We start from the raw sequence: 18,283 nt of genomic DNA, 5'->3' as shown, positions 1-18,283 counted from the left end.
ATTAGTCCACGAAGAGCAGTGTCCATTGATTACCACTCTGTCTTCTCCCACTCAATCATCCTTTTATCCATTGTAGCAACTTGCCCATACTGCTCCAATTTGTACAGTAGTCTTCCATGTGCAACAGTATCAAAAGCTTTCCTAAGATCCAAGTATATATCAGAATTATTTTTTGCATCCAGTTCCTTCGTGACCACATCATAGTATCCAATCAAATTGGTCAGGCAGGACTTCCCCTTAACAAACCCACCCTGTGTCCGAACTAAAACTGAAGTGTTGTCTAGATGATCCTGCAGAGTCTAGTTCCATGGCATGACGGTACAGAACTCAGTTGCCATAGTTATATGGCATGACACTGTGTTAGTATATTTGCTTGGTGATAATACTCTCTTGTTTTGGATGTATTTAAGGTGTCATACTTGACTGTAGTATCCCCAATATAGCATGCATTACATCCTTTTTGACAGTGAATTAGATATATAATATTGTTTGTATCTGAAATGTCTATTTGTAAGCATTTTTGTAATTATTGAAAAAGGTGCTAACTTTATTTTAAGAAGCGAATACTAAAGAAAGACCGTGCTTACAAATACATTCTTGAGTTGCCTAGCTAATTGGTTATGATATGGGAGAACAATTATTTTATTTGTGGTAAACTGTTTTTTTGTTAGTTGATTAATGACTCTGTGTCTATTTTTAACTTCTTCTATTATGTTTTGAATAAGACTATATGGATATTTTCCTCTAAGAAAGATTTTAGTCAGGTGTTCTAGCTCTCCTTGTAGGTCATTCTCATAATACAATATTTTATTGCATTGTGGAATTGAATGATTAAAACAGATTTTTTTACATTATATGAGTGATGTGAATAGAAATATAGAAATCGTCCTGTCCTGTGTTTAGGGTGTTTTTTCATAAATACACATATTCAAATGGTTATTGTCTTTTATGATCCTTAAATTTAAGAAGTTTATCCTCATTATGCTTGAGTTCTAGCATGTATTTTAATCTGTGTTGAATGGTGGTAAATTTTGTGAAAAAAGTATCAACAGTTTGTTTATTAGAAACAACAAGTATATCATCTGCATAATGAGTAAAAAGTTTAAAAGTTGGGGGAAAAGTATCAAGATGCTGTCTTCTGTAGAGGCTAGGTAAATTTCAGAGATTGGAGCTGAAACTCATAAGTCCATTGGAAGTCAATATACCTGTTTGTAAATGTATTGAATCTAAAATGTCTAGTTTGAATAAGTAGGGATGTAAGTGTGATAATGTTGTTGATGGAGAGTGCGTTGTGCTGTTTTAGATTATTGTCAAATCTGAGCCATTCTCTTAATTTAATTAATGTAATATCTAACATTCCTAATAGTTTAAAAGATTTACAACAACAGACTGGTATTATTATACGAAAAACTGACAAAGGTGACACTATTGTTATGATAGGCAAAGTAGAATACAATAAAAAAATTGAACATATGTTATACAGGACCGAAACACACATGAAATAGATAACTATTCCATAACCCAAATTAAAAACAAAATAGACAAGTTCCTTACAAATTTACACAGCAAAAAAAAAGAAATAAATGTACAAGTTGTACAACCTGTAGGTATCAGAAATAACTTATTACCACATATTTTTTACATCATTAAACTTCACAAATCTGATAAACCACTTAATCTGTTTGTCTCATACAGACATTCCCCATTTTCTAACCTCTTGTCCTATATTATTAAAATAATATCCCTGGTTACTAGATTCTTGAAGTTTAAAGCACAAAACACAGCCCACATTTATTCTTTACTTAAGTACACTGAAATATCAGATACACACATTTTAGCTTTGTTTGCTGTAGTTTCCCTATACAATTCCTGCTTTACAAGTTCTCGGATTTACGAGTTCTTTATTTCGATTATCAAGTATCAACAAAATCAAAAATATGAATTATTAATTGCAATAAATAAATGCCAAACATCCATTTCCACGTGCGTAGCTATACAATACAGCACAACTATGCGTACTTTCTTTGTTCATGCAGAAGAGAGTATCTCACTGACTCATATAACATAAAGCAGTTACCAGCTGACGTTACAAAGAGTGGTTGTGATGCTCTTCATTTTAACTGTCTTAGTTAAAGTGATGTTAGTAAAAGTAAACAGCGAAGAGGAATAATATTGGAAACAAAATATGAGATCATAAGCAAACATGATCTCATTATTCATCATCATCATCAGTCGATGATGATGAAGAATAAACATTCTTTAACATTTGAATGACAAATAATTTCTTTATTATTATAATTTGCTTGATTTTAAAGGCTGTTTTCATTTCTTTGGATAAATAAATCATTGTTTAAGCATTAAATATTGTTGTTGACCTTTATTTAACATTACTATGGACAAATTTCATTGTTGAGAACATAACCCATGTTTTTAACATTATGTCTATGGGAAATAAATTCCTGGTGTAAGCATTCAGGCAGGTGGTTCTTTTCAGTCTTAACAAATGGCAACCCTGACATGGCTAATTGGCCAAATGAAAAATAAGTTGCATATGAAAAATGCAGTTACTGGGTAGAATATCATGGAGTCAGTCCATGTTAATTTGCATGCAGCCTGAAAAATCAGTACTATTGTTTGGATATTTAATGACCTGTTAATGATATGTTTACATTAAATGTAGAAAATGTTTTACAAAATAGTGTCATTTAAATTTGGAAACCAGCAGTATAGATGGTTTAAAGAAAGTATTATTACAAGAAATTGGTAATACTGAAAAGTTTGTGTAAACCCATACCACAGTGTTATTTTAACATTTTTCATGTTGTGTACTCATGTAGCAGTATTGGATATAGATTTTTTTTTTTTTCTCACTCAAATAACTGTGTTCATATCCAAGCAATATGAAATGCTGTAGTCTGCTGTTTGTCAGCTTCCACTGTTACTAGAATCTCCTTGCAAAATTTGCAGACATTCTGTTTTATTTAATTTTCTGTTTTTAAATGAATTATTTTTTCTCTTTCAGTCTTATTGTTTTTATTTTATTATTTATTTATTTTACTTCATTTTTTTTTTAATATGTAAATCCATGTAGCCTGTCTGTATTGAGATATAGCCCTACCTTTTTGTCAGCAATAAAGGATTTATATATATAATGTGAGTGTGGTTTATGGCAAAACATGAATTTCACACTAGACACCAGCAGAAGCAAACTATATCTGACAGAGTGGAACGAGCTACTGCAGTGATTTCCAAAATGTGAACAACTGAGCTATTGTACTTTCTTCTGCAGTATACTCTCTCAGTTAGATGATATAAAATTTGTTATAAACAAAAATAGTTATCCAAGTGTAATTACTGTAGCTTTTTGTTTCTCCCCTATCTTTTCTAAATTAGAAATGCCATAAAAACTGCATCACTGAAACATTAATTGCACATTGCATATTCACCAAGTAAACATTTAGCTCTGAGTGGAGGAACCAGCTGTATTTTTCAGTTGCATATATTCAGTTATAAATTTTTATAAACAACAGCATGAGCCATTCTTTTCAAGAATGAAGTAACATATAGAATAAAACAAACTATTAAAGGCATAATGAAAATTGTACATGAATTCAGGGATGTCCCAAAAATTTTCTAAAGGGGTCAGCTAAAGCAGTATTCCAGGGAATCATTAAGCTTTTTATCATCATCATGTAGCATTAAAAAAAGTCCACATTCTTTTTGATCATGAGGGGAAAGGGCTATAGCCAGCTCCTACCTGGGACCATCCCTTCATGAATTGACAAACAAACAGTTTGTATATTTTATGAGCCGTTTATGCTGACTGCATTAGCTTCATAATTATACTGCAGGACTGTAAAATTCACTTGTTTATAGCTGAAAGTAGCACATCCTTGAGGAATGGGAGGAGTCCCATAACCTTATTCAGAATGTAACCCAGCTGTATCACACTATTTTTTTGTGGAAAATGATTTCTGAGGTGTTGATTTGGTTTTTTTCTTTGCAATGAATTTCAAAAATACCCAATCACATTACTCAGAAGCTATTTGTTAGGGAAAAAAAATGGCTTCTTTTTCTTCTTCTGTATTCTTGCATTTGACCACTCAACTATGATGGCTTTTAGGTTATGAGCCTGAGTTATTCCTTAATTCTTATTTATGTAGTATACTGCAGATTTAATTCCCTGTAAACTTGTCTCATTTCGAAGCATTGGAACTTATAAGAAACTGAGAGTTTTGAAATTTTATTTTTAAAGTGCATCATTATTAAAAAAAGCTACAGTTTTAGATTTGCAATTTAAAACACTTAGCCCATTTTGTCTACTGATGGCAGAATCGTAAAACTAAATGAAAAAAGTGCAAAATGAAATTTGCATATATAAAACACTTGATAGGTTGTCTTTTGGTCAAGTCTTCATATTAAAAAATTGGGGTGGGGGGAAGACAGGTAAATTTTATTTTTGGCTATAATGCAGATGTTAAAGTTGTTCCCCAACACCATCTGCATATCAAAGTTGCACTGTATTTAAAAGTAATTAGTTGCTTAATATGTGAAAAATCATCACAACTGAAGCCCATGCATTTTTTTGGGATGTACTGTAATATGTAAGCTGTTTTTATTATTATTATTTTTTATCTGACTACATTTAAAGTTGCAGTTGATTAACATGACTGGGATAATTTTAATTTTTGTCTAGTTTGCATCTTGAATTCCTTGCCAAATAGTGAATCGAAAATTAATCATTTAGAATATCTTAACTAGATTGGATTTTGATCCTGCTCTGTGATACACATTTTTAATAATATATTGAAGCATATAATTGTGTAAAGCTTCTGCATTTTGAATTATATTAAATTAGCATAATGTTTATTTTTAAAGATCTTCAACCATGTAATTGATTGTTTAATATACATTTTTTATACATCAGATATCATTATTTTCAGAGTTATATCTTTTGCCCTTATTGCTATAATCATCCACCATTTCGAGATATGAGAAAACTATCTGGCTGTAATTTTTGCACTCATCCTGCATGTCCTCACTCTCTTCAGTCTAATGGAGTATCGTCTTGCTCTAGATGTGAAGGAGTACTGGTATTAGATCCTGGATCTGGACCAAAGTGGAAACTTTCATGTAACAGGTGAATAGCAATATATTATTTGTAATGTACTGTTAAGATGTTCAACAGTTATTGTTATATGCACCAGCTTTCAGTTACCAAATAGTAGTATTTTATTTAGAATGAAGACAGCATATCATTTTCCCAGGCACATCATGTGATCATAACTGAACATCCATGATTCCCACATTTTTATCTTTCAGACTACTTAAAATGAAAAAAAAATATTGGAAGAATTAAAAGTCAGTATTGGATCATGAATTTAATGACAACAAACAACTACGGCAAGTCTCATCAAACATGATGAAAATTGTTTATGCTTGCATTTGGGAAAGCGGACACTTTCAATATTTATTACAATCCTAATTATAATTATGTTTATAATAATATAAATTGATAAAAAACTGAAAATATATTATGGGTTTTGTGTCTTTTGAATCACCTTGTATAAGTCAGTTCTCATCACTATGATGTGCACCTGCCACAATAGCTTATTACCATAGTCACCACTCATATTTATAATTAAAAGCACTGCATGAACAAATTTCATTTTTAAGTTTAAGTTTACTTTATCTAAATATATATATTTGTCCTATATGTTCTACATATTTGCCATATTTTCATAACTGTTCCACATGTTAGCTATACTTTTGTTTTCTCATTAAAAAAATTCATAGAAAGCCCTCTTTGGCCTTTGCCCACCTTATCCCACAATTCTTTACATAGAGGCATGTGCACTGGTGTCTCACTATACTGAAACTATAACTATTCACCCCTGAACCCATAAATTCTAAAAGTTCTAAAAAATTCTTGTATTACTATAACAACTAAAGCAGTAATTTCTATGTTATATATACATATATATATATTTTTTTTTTTCTCCCCCTTTTGTGTTTGGTTTAATGGAATTTAATTGCATTACTGGTATCTGGAATACTATTAATACATCCTAATATTACTCTATCAGATTATTAGCACAGTAAAATTTAAACTCATTTGCATACTAACAGTAAATGGCCAGCAGGACATTACAGCTTCGTGTTACCTGTGAACATGCAAATGAATATTTCAGAAAGAAAAATATACGAGTTTGTTGATCTCCACGAAACCAAATACGGAGGATGTGGAAAGGTCAGGGAATGACCACCGCATATCCCGGAGCAATATGGCCTTAGTTGCTAATGCTCCTAAAAACCAAATAACAACAACAACATCTCCACGGACACTCCCCCATTTGAGTAGATTAATGTTCAATCAGAATGGATAATATGAACAGTGAGAATAGGAAGAACAATCAGAAAGTATATGCATATATGTTTCTGGAATTCCTGGAATTCTAAGATAATATATATTCTTTAATATATATTATCTTAGAAATCAATTTCAAGTTGCAGATTTTATATAGATGCATAATAATGCCAAACAGTGAAATTAGTAAAAATTATTTTTCACTTTTTATTACATTTACAGTAAACTGAATAAGGAAACAAAGTTTTATTTCAGAATAGATGAAACAAACTCTCATCTATTCTGAGTGTCATTTAGGTGTTTTATTATTAGTATATACTGAGAATTAAAATAATATATATAGTAGTGTGTATAATCTGTATACATATTTATAATTTGAAGTATGGCAACAGCAGTGTGGCATTGAAGGCAAATTGCTGCTATGGATAAAGGGGTGGTTGAGGGGGAGAAGACAGAGAGTGGTAATCAATGGACACTGCTCATCGTGGACTAATGTTATTAGTGGAGTCCTCAGGGTTCAGTATTGAGTCCATTATTGTTTTCTGTATTTATAAATGATATTGATGATGGTATGTCAAGCTTAATGTCCAAGTTTGCAGACGATACGAAGGTTGGCAGGGTTGTCAAGGACACTACTGACACTATGCTACTGCAACAGGATCTGGAAAGGTTGAGCAGATGGGCTGAGAGGTGGCAAATGAAGTTTAACATTGACAAATGTAAAGTACTACATATGGGAAACAGCAACCCCAGAGCAACGTATCAACTCTGTGGTACTACACTGACAGTGGTAGAGAATGAAAGGGACCTGGGGGTGGTTGTGCAGGCAGATATGAAGTTTTCTGAGCAGTGCAGACGGGCTGCAAGAGTAGCTCATGGTGTATTGTCGATGATATATAGGAATTTTTCTAGCAGGGATAAGGAGGTGATTATTCCCTTGTATAAGGCAATGGTCAGACCACACCTAGAGTACTGTATACAGGTCTGGAGGCCTCATTTCAAGAAGGATGTAGAACTGCTGGAACGGGTACAGAGAAGGGCAACAAGATTAGTGAATGGAACAAAGGGTTGCTCTTACGAAGAAAGGCTTAAGTTTTGCAAATTACAGAGTCTGGAGACTAGGCACCGGCGAGGTGATCTGATAGAGGTGTATAAGGCTTTGAATGGTTTGAGCATGCTCAATGCCAATGGGATTCTTCATCTTGCTCAGAATAATCACCTCAGAGGGCATAAATTCAAATTGAGGAAGGACGGATGTCGGATAGATGTGCGGAAATTTGCCTTTGGCCAGCGGGTGGTTGGTTGGTGGAATAGACTTCCATCCCTTGTCATGGAAGTTGACAGCCTAAATAAGTTTAAGGCTCGGCTGGACAGGTATTTCGAATGAACAGAGGGGTGAAGTGGAAGTGGTTATTTTTTATTTATTTATTTATTTATTTTATTTTTTTGGCTGATGCTGCATAAGCTTGCTTTCTTGCATCAAATGCCTCTGCTAATGCTAATGCTAACACCAGATTGGTGTTGTTGCAATCATGTTGGATGAGTTTGAAAATAAATGGAAGTGGTATATTGTAGTTCAAAAATTATAGGTATGAATTTATGCTCTTTAGGAATTAACCTTTCAGTCCTATTAAAGTGTTTGTTAGCTAGTAGAGTTTTTATTTAACAAAAAAAATTTTAAAAAACACTACTGTGAAATTTTATTCAGGGCAATAAGATGTACATTTTTGAATAAACTATTTCTTATTTCACTATTTATTATTTTATCTTCTTATAAATATTTTTTCCATTATGATTACACTTCTTTATTTTATAAATTTTGTACTCGGGCTTTAATTTGAGATACAAGGTATATTCAAGTTATAAGGTCTCCAAATTTATTTCTCATAAAGTACACAAGATACAGAGGTGACACTTGCCTCACTTTTCAACTGAGGAATTGTAAGTTGTACACTTTTTTTTTGGGTAGGATAGGTTGGGTTGGGTAGGTATTTCCAGAATAATTATAATAGGTTAAATTAGCATTGTTTTGATGGAAACGAATGTGATTCAGTCTATGTGGATGATTTTTCTGAAGTGCTGAGAGATACTTTTTTCTTCAGAATTTTTTAATATGAGTTTCCTGTCACCGTAGTGCCCTTGGATACACAATTTTTAAGGACTATTCCATCAATATCTCAGAAAGCAGCAACCATTATTTTCTCTGCACTTGCAGCAACATGGAAATTTTTGGGCAGTGGTGAATCAGTGTGCTTCCATTGGGCAGACTGATGTTTTGTTTCTGGATTGAAGAGTGTTATTGTTATTTGGTTTTTAGGAGCATTAGCAACTAAGGCCATATTGCTCCGGGAATATGCGGTGGTCATTCCCTGACCTTTCCGTATCCTCCGTATTTGGTGGTCACAGGGTCGAACCCCGGTCTAATCAAGAAGCGTGTACTACGCACTGCCTGCTCCTGCCCACCTGGCTATGGAGGCGCCGATTGAAGAGTGAAACCCATGTCTCAACCATCATGACAATCAAGGAAAAGAAAGATCCATTCACCGCAGCATCTCAAGTGAGCATTGCTTCACACAAGTTGACACAATTGTCTTTGGCCTGATGTAGCCGAGTGGTCAGGAGCATGAATGCAGTAGCATGCTCTCTCTTTGAGTGTTTTGAGTGGACTGGAGTTCACGCCCGTGACTGTTAAATATGATTAACTTTTGTATTGATGATTTATTGTAAACTCCACTGACCTGATGGTCGTGTCAGAGTATAAACAAGAACTTATTTATTATTTTTTTTTGTTCTTGGGAAAGCTGCCTTGGAACCTACTGGGCAGAATGACACCTTGCTTATTTTGAGATCTTCATGGATTATGGTATGCACAGATCCAATTGAAATGAGTGTAGCTGTTGCAGTGTCATCCACTGTTGATCTTCTGTCACCCAAAACCATTTCCTTAATCTGGCAAATGTTGGCCTCAGAACGACTGGTTCTGATGTCTTGGTCCACGTGCTTTGTTCTCACAGCACTCTTGACCTTCATGAAACTTATGTACCCGGCTATGAACATTTTTTTTTTTTTTCTTTTCACATCCATAAGGCCTAGGACACACTTCTGACATTTCCTGATAGATTTCATTTGGACTTTTCTGGGTGAGATGTGAAAATCAGATAATGATACATTCTTGATGAGAGAAGGATGCCATTTGAAGTATTATAAACACAGTATTGTTTGGGGTTGCAGTCAATGTGACATATTGCATTTTGCTACCATCTTCTGAAAACATTCAGAACTAATGTGGAGTTAAGACTAAAGCAGTCCCGAGCATATACTTCAATTATTTTGTAAGAAATAAATTTGGAGACCTTATAACTTGAATGCACCTCGTACATTTTAAAGCTGTTTAGCTAAATTCTGTTGTTTTGATTCTGTTATTTTTTTTTATTTGAAATAGATGTGACACAATTGTGCACCTGTTTGAAGATGCATCAAAAGTAGCTGTAGAAGAAGACACCTGTAATGAATGCGGAAGTCAGTTGGTAACAGTAGAATACAAAAAGGTAAGTGAATATATTAAAAATGAAAGTTGGAGTGCATAAATTCATTTCAAGTTTTTATCTAGAATCTGGTGAAGTTAAAACTTAGTTATTTTAAAATATAAAATTGTGTAAAAAGTAATGTTAGAAAAGCTCTGGCAATGTTTCACATATGAGTATTATATCAGTATGCATAAATCTCAAAACCATTGATTTAATATCATGTGATAAAGCTTTTATACATTCATTATTATTATTTTTTTTTTTTTTTTTTTACAGTAATGATGAACAACTTTCAGTGTCTCTGCATTTGCTTTTAGGGCAATGTTAAATATTTTGATTGTTTTACTTTGCAAGTTATTATAGCTAGCTTTTTTTTTTTTTTTTTTTTTTTGCAGCTGCTGAAGTGAATAGAAATTTAGATAACATTTTGATAAGATCAGAATTTATATGTAGCAAAATCTTAGTTTCTGCATGCAACGTGGATAAAATTATCATATCTTGAGTAGGTAATGTGCTTCTACAGATGCTACCACAGCAACTACTGTGACTGTTTTTTTTATTTATTTTTTTTTTTATTAGCCTTTCATTGAAGGTAATCATTACTGCATTAAGTAAGACAAGTGATTACCTCTGTATATTCAAAGTTGTAAATCCTGGAAAGTCAGGTACAACTGGACTCATACAACATGTTAATCAAAGTTTCAGATGATGCTTTGATACATATTTGATGCATATGCATATTTGGTTTTTTTTTTTTTTTTTTTAGGAGCATTAGCAACTAAGGCCATATTGCTCCGGGCGGTAGTCATTCCCTGACCTTTCCGCATCCTCCATATTTGGTGGTGACGGGCTCGAACCCCGGTCTAATCAAGAAGAGTGTGCTACGCACTGCTGCTCCTTCCCACCTGGCTACGGAAGTGCCCACCATATGCATATGGTGCTTATGTTGCACTGATACAGTGTGCCAATTAAATAATGAAACTGCATGTGCTCTACGTTTAGTATTAATGTAAGAGGCCAAAATAGCACATGATTAGATCTGCTAGAGTGTGCTCTTTCAAACAAGTGCAAGTTTAAACTTTTCCAGTCAGTAGTTCATGATTTATGATGGAAAGAATAATAGTAGTTTTGTGCATGTTGTCAAAAAATTGAAACTAGAGCAAAGAGCAGTTATCAGATTTTATTGTAAATTGAGAAGAGTAAATTGAGGTTTCAGTGATGGCGAGCAGGTCAAAATATTCGAGGATTAGAATTTGCTCCATGGTGTCAAGCTTGTTCCTAAGACTACGCACATTCTGATAAAAGATGGTGCAGGCAGGTACTCTAGGTACTTTGATGTGGACGGGTGGTCTCTGACATGGCACTACTCAATTCAGCAGGGTGTGTCTAGGGTTGACGAGCAGAGGGATCGGCATATTGGTGTTCTGTGTCTGTGCTTCTGGTTGCAGTAACGAGATCTGTGATTGCTATGAATCAGGTACCATTGGTGGAAGACCTTTCCATTACTTCTATATCGCTGCCCTTTATGCCCGAGATATGGCATAACAAGAACTGGCATAACAGCAGGCCAGATTTCAGGATTGAAGAGTGCTTCAAAATCTGCAACAACTACATCGATCTTAAAGGAGGCGTAAGTGGGATATTTCGTGGATAGCTTGGTGACTCTACCATTCATTTTGAATGCAGCAAGAAGGTTTTTCACATCATCAGCTGTGGTAGCAGGGGACAGCCTACTAATGAAGACATTACTTTGGAATAAGAAAGTGAAAATAGGTGACACAGAATGGGAGTAAGTTCAGGAGTGCAGGTTTTGAGAACAAATACCGTGAGCACCTGGAACTTGATTAGCATCAAGTTTGTTCGAAATCCTTCTGACATTCTTTTGACGGAAGGCCACAGGAGGCATTTAATGGAGTGTACAGGGAATGATGGTAGGTGGTTTACCAAGATCATCAAAACATGATTTGGAAGAAAAATAAGATGCTAGCAGGTCAGTTTTATCTTTGGCTGAAGTAGCAATAGAACCATCTAGTTTTGACAGATGGGCAAAAGTTACACCATAGCTTTGGCAAGAGACCAGAATGCTCAGCTACCATTTGGACAAGAAACAAGTTTTCTACCCTTAGCCCATTGAAAATCCAGTTTAGACTGATTAATAGCTGCTTTACAATTATTGAGAGCTTCAGTGTAGGCAGAAAATGAACCTGGAGATTTGGATACGAGCCAATTACAATATGCAACATGAACAGCCTTAGCATTTTTATTGGAAATCCAAGGTTTAGATAAAGGATGAGATTTTAAGGTGGAGTGTGGAATAAAGGATTCCATCCCTACAAAGAATAATTTCACTGAGACAATCAGAGCAAACATTGACATCAGAAGTTTTGAAACAGGAATCTGACCAAGGAAAACAGAAGAAAAGAAATCTTGCAGATCATCCCATTTTGCATTTTTGTAAGGCCCAACAACATGAGGTTGAGAATGGGCATGAGAGAAAGGCTCTATTGGAGAAGAGACCATCACCAAGTTGTGGTCAGAGGTGTGTAGATGACCACTCACCTCGACCGTGTACTTGGAAGGGTTGTTTGAGAGAAAAAGATCAAGCATGGTTGTTGGCTGCGTGGTTAGGATTGTTTGGTATACTGGTAGGACAATCTGTGCAAGGTCATTAGTAATTGCAATAGCCTCAGCATCTCGACCAGCTGGGTCCATGTGACTTGAAAATGGAAGCCAGCTGGAGTTGTGAATATTAAAATCACCAAGGGAAATTACCTCATTGTTAGGAAAGTTGGACTGGAGAATGTAGAGTTTTTAATCAAAGAATGTCAAAGAGTTCCAAGTGATTAGTGGAGTTGGGAAAACGATAGAGGCAACAGATTAATTTGACAGAATGTGGTAGCAAGATTTTAAGAAAACAAGACTGAAAAGAGGAGATTACAAATTACTAAGTCTGACAGGGAATATCAGAGTGGACATATGCATAAGTACTACCTTTGAAGCAAAAGGAATCATACAGCAGATAGGTCAGACAACTGAGATGAACAGTGTTTGAATCAGCTGATAACTGGAATTCTCTCAGAAAAAGTACATGGGGTTTGGCAGACTGTGAGTGGAGATGGACGTCATTGAGATTAGAACTAAGACCACATATATTTGTGAAATGAACGAGGAAGTGTTCATTTCACAAATATATGTGGAAGTGTTGGGAGGTTTAGATCTTTTTGCAGATAAGTTTGTTCTATTTGTTTGACAATTCATTGTGTATTCAGTAGTAAGAAAAGGTGTGTGTGGGGGGAAATTACTTCATACAGCATGCTGTATGAAGTAATGAAATTTTTGGATATAGCATACACATAGTAAGGATATACTCAGCTCCTTGACATAACCTGGCCTCAACAATGCTCCCTGCATACACACTACTCGAACCCCCTCCATTCACTGTTTGGCAGAGAAGAGGCAGCGAGATTATACACTAGCCAATCCAGAAACCTCCTAGAGGTTTAGTCTGGTGGACTACCTAGTGGCTGGTCTGTGAACACTGTCTTAGAACTGTACCCTGGAAATGTAAGGAAGATTGGATCTTGCTGTGATGTCCATCATAACATCAAAAGACACCAATCATACTGCATGATGGAAGAGATGGGAGATGGAAATATTCTCACTGCTTGTTCACAAATATTCTCTATGTAGTTTCTGTGATGCACCATCAGTTATTTCTCAAGAACTATGTTTTCTGGTTAGTATGATGTGTGAAGTATTCCAGGCTTTGACTTATTTTAGTTGACTATCTACTTTGAAATGTTAAATTAATTTCCTAATAACTCTATTAGACATTGTGCATTTAATGCAAACCATTACTAGTTCACAATAGTACCTTTAAGGAAAAATTTTTAATCTACCTTTCACAGAGAGGAATGTGTTTTGGTAGGTGAAATTCATAGAGATTCAGATCAGATATGCAATTTTTCTAACTTATTATCAAATAATAGCTAATGGTTGAAATGCACAGTACAGCCCCCGCTATTCGCGGGGGTTACGTTCCTGAGAAATGCCGCAAATACTGAAAACGCGAATACTGAGTTATGGCTCCCATAGTAATAAAGGGGTTACGTTCCAAAGTATGAAATATATAAGAAAAACTAGTCTAAAATTTTGTCTATGTGTGTATTATATGTACCTTCATAATATGACTATGTACATAGACAGCACATGGTGAAATGCAAGCATATGGCATCGAAATGAAAATAAGAAACAATTTAATATTAAATGTAATATTTATCAGAGATTTCAAACAAATCTTTAAAACCAGCGCCTTTGCTAGCTAAAACTTATCCCGCCAGTGTTATCACTAGTTTTGCTAAAGTGTTGATAAAGGAGTTTTGCCTTTTCACGAATGATGAGTGAATCTTATTTTGAGTGAATCTTAACAGAATTTTATTTTGAGTTCGGTCTTCTATCCACAGATTTAAAGCTTTTTCCATTTTTTCTAATTTAACATCACGAGTTACAGAGCAAATTTTTGAAGCAATTAGCACGTTTTCACGGACACTACGGCGGATATTTTTCTTCCGATTTCTTGATTGATCGTACCATTGACTAATTGATTTTATAATGTTTTGCGACTGAGGAGACATTTTCACCATTAGAAATATTATCTAATAACTAAATTTTATTCGCTAATGTCATCACCTTCTTTGATCTTTTCACATTTCCCTTGTTATTCGTAGCCATATTATTGTATGGGTTAGAAAGAACTTGTCCAAATAAAGTCACTTTCTTCCGTTACACACTCGAAAAAGTCTGTTTTACACTGCAAAACGGTAGATTTATCACTTTTGTAAGCATATCAATTTATAAATTGATAAATTTATTCAATTTATAAGCATATAAATTAAAAACAAACGACGAAATCTCCCATGGCAAGCGCATAACACATACTGAACAAGGATTAGCGAGAAACATCCACGCTCTTTTTGTCACCCCTCTCCCTCCACCCACTGAGCGCTGTTTTGACCGGGGAAGATAACTTTAGCCATGCCCATGTTTTTTTATGGCGGAAAGTGTTCACGGCGCTTTAAAATTCACATTTTTTTAGGTTTAATTTTATATTAAATCAGCGACCGCGAATAGCGGGGGTTTACTGTATATCATTTACACCAGCATTTTTCAGCCATTTTTGGCTGCAGAACCCTTTTGTGAATCCAGTTTTTCATGGAGCTGCAATATATTTAAAAGCAGTAATATTGCTATATATCTATGCATATTAAAAATCAACAACAAAATGTTTAAGTAACTCCTGAGATCTCCTTGAAAACCCCCAGGATTCTGCAGAACACAAATTGAAACCTCTGATTTATATGATGTTATAAATTGCCAGCAGCGATAAGAGTTGATTGTCATGTTGTATAAGGCAGTGATTGGGCTCATTCTTGAGTTCTGCACATAGGTTTAGAAGCTTCATTTTAGGTGGGATGTGGGTCTGTTGACATGGGTGCAGAGAGGAACAGCATGATTGGTGAGGGAAACAAAGGGGTGCTCTTGCAAGAAAGACTTCAGTTCTGTGAGTTACAGCACCTGTGAGATCTTATTGGGCTGTTAAGTAACAGTAGTCACTTAAGTGCCTACTTTAATATTTTATATATTGAAATTTAAAATGTGAATAAAATGCCATGGCAGGCAGCATATAGTATGTTTTATGTGTCCATTATGTGTATTATGGCTTCTCAGGCTTTTAAAAGTCCCCCCCCCCCCCGCCCCACCCAAGTTTAGTAAGGTATATTTGTGATCTTTGTTGATTAGGCATTTCTGACTCAGTTATGTCCTTTGAAGTTATTTCCCTAAAAAAAGTATTTAATTAAAGAAAATGCTGTAAATCAACATAACAATGTCAGCTTAATGTATGAACTTTCAGTGTATGATTATTATTATTTTTATTATGTGTGAAGATTGAAATTTATTTCTTCCTGATAGGAGAAGAGTAAACTAGCAAGTGGAAGTAGTGAAACAACAGGTTGTATTTTCTGTGAAGCCCAGTTTGCCACACTTGTTGATCGACAACAAGCATTAAGGATGAGACAAAATCCTGCTGCACCGAACAGAGGTAGAGGAGTTGCTAGAGGTAGAGGTCGTGGAAGAGGGGGCAGACCAAGAGGAAGAGGAAGAAGCAAGCCTAAAGATAAAATGGCTCAACTGGCTGCTTATTTTGTTTAGTATCTAATAGAATTACCTGTTTTGAAATGTTTTATATGATCCTTCTCTGTATAAATCATATTTATAATAAATTACTTGTTATATTTTATAGCATTTTTTTCTTTTATAAATAAGCACACCTGTGTTTTAGGCTGGGCCTGTATTTGTTGGGCACTTTTGCCTCTTTCTCACTGAGTTTTAGATTTATTATTATTATTAACTATATGGTGCAAGGAAGCCTGAGGCTTATGCTGCATCAGAAAAAAAAAAGAAATTCCTGAGAGAGAGAGAGAGAGAGAGAGAGAGAGAGAGAGAGAGAGAGAGAGAGTCATAAGTAGAGGGGAATCACCAAGAAAGAGAAGAATGATGATATCCAGCTCAGGACCTTGGGTGTGCCAAGCCCATACTCACCAGATGTGAGCCCCTGGGGTTATACACTACTACAGTTGAACCCGAATCCACTTTTAAGAATGTATAAAAGTACTTTATTTTTATGTCATAAGGTAAATAACATTAAAACAAACATAGGTACTTCAGTACTTGAACAGAAATCCAGTGGTGATCCAGTTAGTTTTTCAGTGGTTTCAAAAAAAAAAAAAAAAAATTGCTGTTTCTGACCACTGGATTTTGGACATGCTTTTCTTTAGTTATTTCATCTTCACAAGCTTCATAAAAGCTGAAATTAAAGCCATTATCTGCCTTGTGACGTAAGTATAAAACTGATGTTTTTTTATAAAGCATAACCGGAGTTCACTATAAACACTTCATTATGATAGCATTATCATTTTCTTCCACTAGCATTATCTCTCAGCTGTTCCCATTTCAATGTAGCTATTAACAAAGTCCAGTGAAGAAACCACTAGAATTTCATTGCCACTGGGCAACAGGTTCATTGAAATCTTAGCTTATTACTAGCAGATAATGCTTTAATTTTTGTACAATTTTTTCATTAGTTTCTGAAACTTGTTTCTGTTTTATTATTGTTGATTCATGAAGAATACTATTCTGAGTTAGTCTTCTACCAGCTATTGTCTAGTCTCTTAAAATTTAAACATTTGACTAGAAAATAAGTTCCTTTAATTTTATCCTTCACTCATTTTCTTCACATTATGGAAACAATTCATGTGACAAGTGAATACTCTAAATTTGGCATGGCCACCCTGCAGCATGTGTGCCACAAGTAGTCCACACAGCTCTTATCAGCGATCACTCCTTGATTGGGGAAAAAAAATAACATAAAAATTATACAACCGATTTTAAAAATCAGTAATGAAGATAAATGTGCAGTTTAAATTCCACTTGTATTGCCAGAAATTTCAACCTTGGTTCAACACAACAGGAACTTACAATTTATATTTACCTCCATTTAGTTAATTTGGTGTGCAAGTAAGGAAGGGAGTTAGTGAGCTCATCATTGATGATATTGATCCTGTATGGATGAACATTCATTTTTTAATCTATATTAAATTTATTTTGTAAACAAAATTGTTTTAATATTATTATTATTTTTTTTTTATTACAAGTGCTTAATATAAAAATCCTTTAGGTAGTGACCAAAAACATTTAGTAGTGGCAGTCCAGGATCACTAGGGATTATGGATTCCTGTAGTTTCTGGATCTACTTATATACTTTAGGTAAAGTATTAGCAGCATAACATGTTGCCTGCCACTGGATGAGGGTGGCCACCTCTGGTTTAAATAAATAAATAAAAAGTGCCAAACAAGAGATCACCAGAAGGCAAAGAATTGCTTTGATTGATAAGATAATGTAATCAATGCAAAAAACACAGCCAGTCCAAAATTGTTATTCCCATTGAAAACAGGATTTTACTGCTAACCAAGGGTCCAGTATGAACTTTTCTGAGAGTTCATTATTAAATGTTTTTAAATACATGTATAAAATATATTAAAAATATTGTAAAGAATTTGCTGCACTTTTGTACAAGCAAGGTCTAATTGCCTTCCAATTTTAGATGTGGAAAATCAACCTTGCTGTTATTTGCTTTCCTCTTCATTTCTAATATAATGGCTTTTCTTTATAATTCTATCACCCAAGCACCAACTTTCCCAAAAGGAAAGTTTGGGGTCATTTTTAGAAATGAAATATTAATCAAAAATGCCTAAATTGTACAAATATTTAGAACATTGAGAACAAGACTGATTGTGAAATACAAGGTGTGGCAATAAAGTTGTCAGAGTG

The 18,283-nt window shown here is 34.5% G+C and overlaps 1 protein-coding gene across 1 annotated transcript in view; it reads left to right on the top strand.

Annotated features, from left to right (window-relative positions):
* Top3beta (DNA topoisomerase 3-beta) overlaps positions 1-16,192 on the top strand; it is a 171,190-nt gene extending 154,998 nt beyond the window's left edge. Inside the window, exons 14-16 of the mRNA XM_090386473.1 lie at positions 4,944-5,140; positions 9,810-9,915; positions 15,865-16,192. Coding sequence (XP_090242599.1) covers positions 4,944-5,140; positions 9,810-9,915; positions 15,865-16,104 — 543 coding nt within the window. The 3' untranslated portion in view covers positions 16,105-16,192. The remainder of the gene's footprint in view (positions 1-4,943; positions 5,141-9,809; positions 9,916-15,864) is intronic.
* The last annotated feature ends 2,091 nt before the right edge of the window (positions 16,193-18,283 follow it).

Source organism: Mastigoproctus giganteus, chromosome 12 (genome assembly GCF_048544385.1).
Source record: "Mastigoproctus giganteus isolate SK-2022 chromosome 12, ASM4854438v1, whole genome shotgun sequence".
Classification (NCBI taxonomy): domain Eukaryota; kingdom Metazoa; phylum Arthropoda; class Arachnida; order Uropygi; family Thelyphonidae; genus Mastigoproctus; species Mastigoproctus giganteus.
This window is presented reverse-complemented; position numbering and strand designations above follow the sequence as displayed.